This window comes from Micromys minutus (assembly GCF_963924665.1).
Source record: "Micromys minutus genome assembly, chromosome: 29".
NCBI lineage: Eukaryota > Metazoa > Chordata > Mammalia > Rodentia > Muridae > Micromys > Micromys minutus.
In genome coordinates this window covers 5,356,120-5,365,548 of record NC_137964.1, presented here as the reverse complement: position 1 = coordinate 5,365,548, position 9,429 = coordinate 5,356,120, and the positions used below count along the sequence as shown (strand labels likewise).

General features: G+C 44.1%; 1 protein-coding gene across 1 annotated transcript; it reads left to right on the top strand.

Moving 5' to 3' along the window:
• Positions 1-430: 430 nt before the first annotated feature.
• Positions 431-1,444, top strand: GPR12 (G protein-coupled receptor 12; the record flags this gene model as incomplete). Its single annotated transcript, XM_080940873.1, has 1 exon — positions 431-1,444. The coding sequence occupies exon 1, from the start codon at positions 440-442 to the stop codon at positions 1,442-1,444; it is 1,005 nt and encodes a 334-aa protein (XP_080796999.1). The 5' UTR covers positions 431-439.
• Positions 1,445-9,429: the final 7,985 nt, after the last annotated feature.

The following is a 9,429-nucleotide window of genomic DNA, read 5'->3' as shown; positions in this document are numbered from 1 at the left end:
CCACCCCTTTGTTTAAGTCTGGGGGTGTGTTTGGGGGTGTGCACGCGCGTGGGGTATGTTTGGGAAGGGTGGGAGTTTGAGGCCCTTAAAATATTCCACCCTCCTGCAGACTTGTAGCTGCTGGGCGGCGCTCTCTCAGCTGCCCAGATGTCAAACAGTTGTTGGTTTTCAGCTTTTTGGCGAGTGTGCAAGTGTGCATGTGCCGCCTCGGGAGTCCTGAGCCGTGTTTCCCTCAGTGACAAACAGCATTTCGGTTGTGGGGTTTCATCCATGCAGACTTTAGCTTTTGTTTCTAATTCCTGAAGCTCGTGGCATTTTGACACTGGCATCTGAGCCCAGGATTGTCTGTCGGTCTCTGTGTGTTTTGCATGATCTTGGATTGGTACTGTACCCAAACATTAAAAAGCCTGTCTTTCCGTTGAAGAGGACAGGGGTTAAAATGAATGAAGACCCGAAGGTCAATTTAAGCGGGCTGCCTCGGGACTGTATAGACGCCAGTGCTCCGGAGAACATCTCAGCCGCTGTCCCCTCCCAGGGCTCTGTTGCAGAGTCAGAGCCCGAGCTCGTTGTCAACCCCTGGGACATTGTCTTGTGCAGCTCGGGAACCCTCATCTGCTGTGAAAATGCCGTTGTGGTCCTTATCATCTTCCACAGTCCCAGCCTGCGAGCCCCCATGTTCCTGCTGATAGGCAGCCTGGCTCTCGCAGACCTGCTGGCTGGCCTGGGACTCATCATCAATTTTGTTTTTGCGTACCTGCTTCAGTCAGAAGCCACCAAGCTGGTCACAATTGGACTCATTGTCGCCTCTTTCTCTGCCTCTGTCTGCAGTTTGCTGGCCATCACTGTGGACCGCTACCTCTCGTTGTATTATGCGTTGACGTACCACTCCGAGAGGACCGTCACCTTTACCTATGCCATGCTGGTGATACTCTGGGGAACCTCCATCTGCCTGGGGCTGCTGCCTGTCCTGGGCTGGAACTGCCTGAGGGACGAGTCCACCTGCAGCGTGGTCAGACCTCTGACTAAGAACAACGCCGCCATCCTCTCCATCTCCTTCCTCTTCATGTTTGCACTGATGCTTCAGCTCTACATCCAGATCTGTAAGATTGTGATGAGGCACGCCCATCAGATAGCCCTGCAGCACCACTTCCTGGCTACTTCGCACTATGTGACTACCCGGAAAGGGGTCTCCACCCTGGCTCTTATCCTGGGGACCTTTGCAGCCTGCTGGATGCCTTTCACCCTCTATTCCTTGATCGCCGATTACACCTACCCCTCCATCTACACCTATGCCACCCTCCTGCCTGCAACCTACAATTCCATCATCAACCCAGTCATATATGCTTTCAGAAACCAAGAGATCCAGAAAGCCCTCTGCCTCGTCTGCTGTGGGTGCGTCCCTTCCACGCTGTCTCAGAGAGCACGGTCTCCCAGCGACGTGTAAGCAGCCTTCTCCCCACAGGAGGCTGTCTCCACTAAGCGCCCCCACTGCCCAGGACAGCCAGTGACCTTCTCCCCTTAAATTCTTTGCACTGGATCTCACAAGCAGAAGCAACGACATCTTTTAGACTGGTGTTAACAGTGGAAATCATGTTACCAGTGTTTAAAAAAAAAAAAAAAAAAAAAAAAAAAAAAACTCGACTTCTCAGCTCAGCGTTCTGGTGTTTGGTTGGGGAGTTAAGATTTGTTTGTTTGTGTGTTTGTTTGTTTGGAGGGTGTAGTGGGACCTCATGTGGCCATGAAATTATACACAAGCCTTGTTTTTTTTTTTTTTTTAAACCTGGGCTTGAAAATAAATCAGAGTTTTAAAGGAACCTGAAGAAGGAATTACTTCCTCTGAACTTTTATTTTTTTTAAATCAAGGTGGATCCTCCATTTTGTTTGTATCGAACAGGCTGGGAGCTTTTTCATGTGACCAAAATAGTTCACATAATTACGTTGGAAAGAAATTGTGTTTATTTCCACAAACTCAGCAATAAGTGGCCAATGACAACGGCGTGGGTTCCTTCGCTGTGACATTGCTCTCAGCAGTAGTGACTGCTCCTGGGACTCACGTAGCAGTTTCTCTGTGTTACAGTCCAATATGTATGGTTCCCTGTGGTACTTAGACCACTAATTGCAATATTGCCAAGTTAAACCCAGAATTAAAAGAGTCATTTTTTTCAATACAGTTTTTGAAATATCCTTTCCAAAGTGAGTCATAAAAAAAAGTCTCCAATTATATATGAGATAGCACTGATTCAATTTGTCATTGCAATTGTTAAAAAAAAAAAAAAGAACAAACAAACTCTAGTCTGGTGGTCCTCAGAAAGCAAAAGAGGAAATACTGATAGTATCTATTGAAAGTAGATTATATTTATTTTAATATATTCTGAGAGAATAAATGGGTACGACACTACTAGGACATATACAAACATCACTTTTCACATCTCTGTCTATGAAAACATTGTTATTCTTGCTTAAGATGAATAGAATTGAGTATTATAAATAGAAAATTATTCTGGTTCATGCTGTTGGTAGCACAAAATACATCCGAAGCAGGTGGTCTCCTGTGTTAATAACTAGGTCTGTGGCGTCCCCAGCTAACGTGACTATGTCCTGTGTGCTCATCAGAGGACATCCTCAGTGCAACAAGGACTCTGCTGCCTGCTTTCAGAAAGCAAAGGTTTAGCTGGGAAATTACCACAAGAGTCGATTTGAAACACAGTACCAGGTCACTTTGTCTAAGTGTCATTTGCTGTGAAAGCAGACAGACGTGGACACAAACATTGTCCCTTTGTTTGCACTGGGCTTGTGGCTGGGTCTATACAGGAAATAAAAGAATTCCCAAATGGCTGATCAAAGACCAGTATTTCAGGGTCCTTGGTGGGGGGTCATTTGTAATAGGTCCCCCTCAAAGGCTTGTCCCAAGCAGTATGGCCATGGTGACTTTAGGACCAGTCTCCCGAGCCTGCGTGCCAAACCCATCCCTCCGAATTTGCTTCTCACATGGTTCGAGTAAAAGTACATCTTCTACTTGACTCTGTATCTCCTCTCCGAGGTTATTCGTGGCCGCACGAGGAAGTGAAATATTGAAGAAGTGGGAAAAGATTCTCAGCCTTGTATGATCACGTGGACCCCAATCCAGCCGACAGCTTTAAAACCTTTATTTTGAATGTTGGGATGGGTTTGGTAGAAAGAAGAGTTTGAGTGTTTTATTTACTTATGTAGATATCTTATTTATAAACTCATTTTGCTGACATATATGGACATATGTGTGCAGGTGCTGTGAGAGGCCACAGGTATCCAACTGGCCCAGAGCTGAAGTCAAAGCTGGTTGTGAGCCACCATGTGGATGCTGGGAATAGAACCTAGGTCCACTGCCACAGCAAGTCGGTGCTCTAACCACTTAGCCATCTCTCCAGCCGCAGGAATTTAGTTTAGACATAGTGAGTTCTTAAAGCAACAGATGATGCTTTATGGGAATGAGAGTTCTTATTACACAACTGTGGTAGGGAACACCAGAGAACAGTCAATTCTGCTGGGCCCACATGTGTTCTCAACCCTGTACTTAATGTTTACCAGCTTCTTTCTTTCTTTCCTTCCTTCTTTCTTTCTAAATGTGACTGTGAAAACACACGTTTGCAGAGGGAAATGGCAGAGAGAGGCTAAGAAGCAGGCGGAAGCCTCAGAGCTGTGGGTGGGGCTGGAACTGAAGGCAGGCTTTTCACAGTTCCTTCCCTGCCCCTTCATAATGTCGGCTTTGATCCCTCACTCCAAAGCCTTTGAATTTGTCACTGTCGTATAATCTGGGTTCTATAATTAAGAAAAAGGTTCTCATTTAAAATCACAAGTGTATCAACAACCAATGTGGGTAAATGTGTATACAGGTGTATGCTCAGTGAAATGGTCTTATACATGCTTATTCAGTGGTTGTTTCTATTTTCTTACATTGATTTGTTTGTGTACGTGTGTGTGTATGAGTGTGTGTGTATGACTGTGTGTATGAATGTGTATGTGTGTATGAGTGTGTATGTGTGTGTATGTGTATGAGTGTGTGTGTATGAGTGTGTGTATAAGTGTGTGTGTGAGTGTGTGTGTATGAATGTGTGTATGAGTGTGTGTGTGTGTGTGCTTATATGTGTGTATGAGTATGTGTGTATGTGTGTGTAAGTGTGTGTTTATGAGTGTTTGTATGTGTGTGTATGAGTGTGTGTGTATAAGTGTGTATGAGTGTGTGTATGAGTGTATGTGTGTGTTTGTGTGTGTATGAGTGTGTGAGTGTGTATGAGTGTGTGTATAAGTGTGTATGTGTGTATGAGTGTGTGTATAAGTGTGTATGTGTGCATGTGTGTGTATGTGTATGAGTGTGTATGTGTGTGTATGAGTGTGAATGTGTATATGAGGGTGTGTGTGTATGAGTGTGTGTGTGTATGAGTGTGTGTATGTGTGTGTGTGTGTGTGCACATGTACCATGGTACAAGTATGAAGCCAGAGGACAATCTGTGAGGGTCTGTTCCCAGCTCTCTCCTACATGTAGGTTCTGGGTATTAAACTTGGGTTGTTAGGTTTGGTGGCAAGCGCCTTTTACCTGCTAAGCCATCTTGGTGGCCCCGTAGTTGCTTTTGAGCCATGTTCTTAAAAAATACCTGATTTTATTTGAAAGGTTTTTCTTCAGTTTTCACTGTTTAAATGGTGAAGAGTTTTGGAATGTAAGCTATTTCTTACATGGTTTCTTCTCTTCAATAAAGATAACCACTAAGAAATTGGCACCTACTTTAATATACGTACATGCGTATAAGGATGAGTGTGTGTGTGTGTGTGTGTAAACGGTAAAGAGGCCCTTCTTCCCTAGTGTTAGCTGAGACAGGAGCCAGGACCCTCTTTAGACACCTAAATCAAAGATCCAAGTTGGGGAGCAGAGACAGCCATAGATTTCCTCAGGCTTCGAAGCAGGATAAACATGATGCTTAGGAAAGGAGATGGGGGTCAGAAATATTTCATACCCCAAAATGTAGAACAGAGATTCCTCAGAGTTAAAAGAAAAATTACTCATTCATTACTAAAATACCGGTTGCCTTTAACATCACCGTCTCGGTATGTCTCACTCGAAGGTGGATCACGTACCATTTCCCAGTGGACACACCATGACATCAGTGACTCCTCTGGTTGAGCCACGTTCGCATTTCCGACTTCCTGATCCCTGCGGTGTAATAGTAAAACACATTGCTTGTCTCATCTGAAAGTCATCACTATTGGGATGGCCTTGGTGTCCAAGTAGGACCTTGAGATCTTGCTTGAACTTTTAAGAATCATTCATCTGATGACTCTATGCTAGTTTCATATATTATGAGTTAAATTAGCCGACATATTTGCCTTCTGGAAGATGACGGAGGGAGATAAGGGTGTCTAGAATTTTTCATATTTAAGAGGCATATGAATCCCCAGAGAATCTTGTTAAAAATTCTAGACCCTGGACCCTGGGCTATGGCTGAGCGTGTCACTAACTTGCACTGATTCTGCTGTTGAGAGTCTCATAAAGAAAAGTGTCGATGTTTGAAAAATGTAAATAGAATATATAAATATCATTCAATAAATACACATTTGCAGTGTTTCTTCTCATGAGGGTTAGTGAATAAACTGAGTGTGTCCGAAGAACATGAACATCACACTTTTCCCAGAGTTTCCCAATATGTAGCTGTGAACCAGGAACCACATGTGTTCCATGTCAGCACCTCCCTGTTTATGATTTAATTGTCATGGTCTGAAGGCAGTAATTTCTAGAAATGCCACCATTTGCATGTGCATGTGTGTGTGAGTCTGAGGGTGCTGCACACATGAATCTATCTTGGGGTAATTAAGATGAAAACATTTGCTTTCTGAGCTCAGCACTCCAACTGAACTCATCACAAAGCAATCTTTCTCAATGGGGACATCAAAGACCTTTTAAGCTATCTCGCTTCCATTTGACATTTATCTGTAGCCTTTTATTTTGCAGCATTAAAAATTCTATTAACCTTAAACCGAAACATTTGATCTACTCTGCTTCCTTTCTGTCCAAAGAGGTGACAGCATCACATTTTATTTTCTCAGACAGGTGGGGCGAACGCCAGCACACAACCTAAATATCTCCTCTGAAGACAACATTTTAAAAATTATCTAGGTTTTGTTTTTAAGTGTGTGTTTTTGTTTTGTTTCTGATTTTGGTGTTTTGGTTTGGTTTGGTTTTGAGACAGCATCTTGCTATGTATTTTTCCACGTTAGAATCTGATTTTTTTTTTTTCTAGATTTCAAGTCCAGTATGAAAGTGCAGGCCTGGGATGCTGAGGCAGGAGGGTCGTGAGTCTAAAGCTATCCTGGGTTACATAGCAAGAAGCTTCATGGAGTCTAGAGCCATCCTGGGCTACATAGCAAAAATCTCTCTCTCTCCTTGAATTGGATTCTAGGGTAGGCACCAACAAATTGACTTTTCACTTGAAAATAAATTTAGAGGAGAAATGAAAACATTTACTCGGGCACAGATTATTTTGGTATTGGCTCTTTGGACAGATCATTTTGAGTAGAATGTTTTAAACACACACACATATACACCACCACCACCACCACAAAAAAAAAAAAAAAAATCTTATAGAATTTTCAGTAAAGTTTGGAGTTGCATTTCTTTTTTAATTTTATTTTATTTTTATTTATTTTTATTTTTTATTTTTGGAGTTGCATTTCTTAACCAAACAACATATTTTGAGACTAGGGGAGTCCTACGTGGGTGACTTTTCCCACAGGGAGAGGCAGTGGCCAGTCTTCTACACACACTATGAGCTTATTGGGGTAAACTAGAGGGGGGAGGGGAAGATGCTTCGGATCCAACTGTAGCCTTCATCTAGGGCCATCTGAACCATAGTAAATTTATTCTTGGATTTCACAGTCCACTGCTTGGGAAGGAACCAGTAAAGTTGAACTTTTCTAAATCAAACATGATCTGGGTCAAGGTATTTTTGTAAACTGGGATGGTGAACTTTTCTTCAGTGTGTAGCAGTATTTTAATATACCCAAGCTCTGGTCTTCCTCACTGTGTTAGACTTCTGTTTTGTCTGGACCTAGTGTCTGGAGGTATAGAGACATTTCCTAATCCCAGGAGTTATAGTCACATTTTTACCTTGAAAAGATGTGTTGAGGTTGCCTGGGGAAATAGCTCAGTGGTTAAAGTCATATACTGCTCTTTCAAAGGACCTGAGTTCTTTCCCAGAGCCCATGTCAGTGGGCTCACATGCACCTGAAACTCCAGGGGATTGGTGCCCTCTTCTGGCCTCTGTGGGCACTGCACTCATGTGTACATGCCCACACAGACCTCACATGTACACATAATTTAAAACCTTTGAGAAATAGTTGTTGCATATTATTGCTTTCTTTTTAAGGAAGATCATCCACAAATTACCCAAATCATTAATTTTTTTTAATTTAATCATATGCATTTCTGGCTATTTTGCCAATTCTTTGTTCCTTGTTATTTATTCTTCCTTTTGAACATTTCCTGGCATCAAGTCATCAGGATGGGAAGTGTCACTCACTAACAGAATACTTCATGGCTAGAGAGAATCGGGAGTTACTTAGTGTTGTTCTGAACATTGTCTCTTTGAGGGTAGCCCATCACCAGTACTGCTACCACCATCTCATGGGAACATACTCCAGTGATCTTACAGACTGACCCCAGACATGCTGCTGAAAACTCAGAGTGGGACCTTCTGACCCAAGGTTTGCACCCCAGGCGTTTCTCATGTGCACTAGTTTAAGGGCTGAATTCTGGTGTCATATGAGGTTGCTGGTGACATTAACGTCTCTGTACCACAGGGACCCTCTGGAGCCATTCTGCCACATCTGAGCCAGGGAGCCCTTGGAGATGGATGTGGTATCAACCTGTTGGTTTCTGCCCACACTGATTACTGTTTGCAGGGTGTTGCTAATTCCTCAACCTCAACTGAACTCCAGCTGCCATGAGCTCTGTACCACTGTCACCCGATGTCTGATGTCCCTCCGATAGAATGCAACTTGGCAATGAGAGCCATTGGCACTGAAGAGCCGGTCTTTTGTCACTCCGCTGTCTGTGGGTGGCTGGACGTTCTAGTTGGACTTCATCCAGTCATCTTCTGTCCATCCACACCTGCCTTCTGGGGTCCTGAGATGGCATATATGGGAATGCACACACATGTAGCTTCATAGTGATTGAGGGGGGAATGCACACACATGTAGCTTCATAGTGATTGGGGGGGGAACGCACACACATGTAGCTTCATAGTGATTGGGGGGGAACGCACACACATGTAGCTTCATAGTGATTGGGGGGTGCACCTTGGCAAGCCTGGATCTGGAGAACACCTGTGATATTTCACACTAAGTCCCGGAAGACCTAGATCTGTACCATCTCATCTTGACACCAGCCTCATGGCCCTGTAACATGTAGCCCAGAAAGAGCACTGAGCAGCAGCACCAAGCCGACCTGAGCCAAAGCTCTTCTGGATGTACAGCAGCTGGTTTGTTCCTGTTACCACTCAGCTTTGAAGCCTGGTGTTTTTGGTAAGCCTGCACATCCTTCAGATCACGACACTGTTTCGGACAGTTTCCTCTAAGAAATGCTTGATGCAGAGAGACCATGTTCCAGGTGTTCAAAAATGGCTATCATTAAAGCTGCTCTCTGTCTGTGAGTTTTGGTCTCAGCTCAGAGGTGGTGGCTGGGCTTCCCCCCTGCTCTCACAATGTGAGCAGCTAAGATGTGCATTCTAAGATGTGAAGTCATCCCGGAGATGGGCTTGGAGCCCAGGACTTAAACCCACTGCTGTTGCCTTGCCTCCTGCTCAGCTGGCATCTTCCTTTCTGAGCCTGCAAGTTCTGATTTGCTAAACTGAGCTTGTTCCATGAAGCCATCTCAATGTTAGGTGAGACAACTGTTTAATATGCACAGTACAGACAGGTCAGGCAGGTCCTTTTTCTCAGTCATCGCCCCATTTTAAGTCCAGAAGCACCTGAACCGACTCATTTCTACTTGGATGCTGCTTTCCCCGGCTAATGTGACCATGGCAACACTGGTACTGTCCTCATTACTCCCTCCCCAAGGCTTGTCAATTACTAATGTTACTCCCATTCATCCTCAGTGAGATGCCCAGATCTCAGGGAATCACTTCAGCAATTCCAGGAGGTATGTGTTGACATGCTCTCCCATCACAGATAAGGACCAAAGATGGATGTGGAAGGATGAGGAGCCTCTCCAAATACAGTCCCAGCTCAGGGATAGTGGTATGGTGCAGAACCAGTGAGCTACAGATGAAGTGTGTCTGTGTGTGCACATGTGTATGTATATGTGTGTGCATGCTGTGCACATGTGTATGTATATGTGTGTGCATGCATGTGTGTCTGTGTGTGCCTATGTGTCTGTGGATATGTGTATGTGTGTCTGAGCAT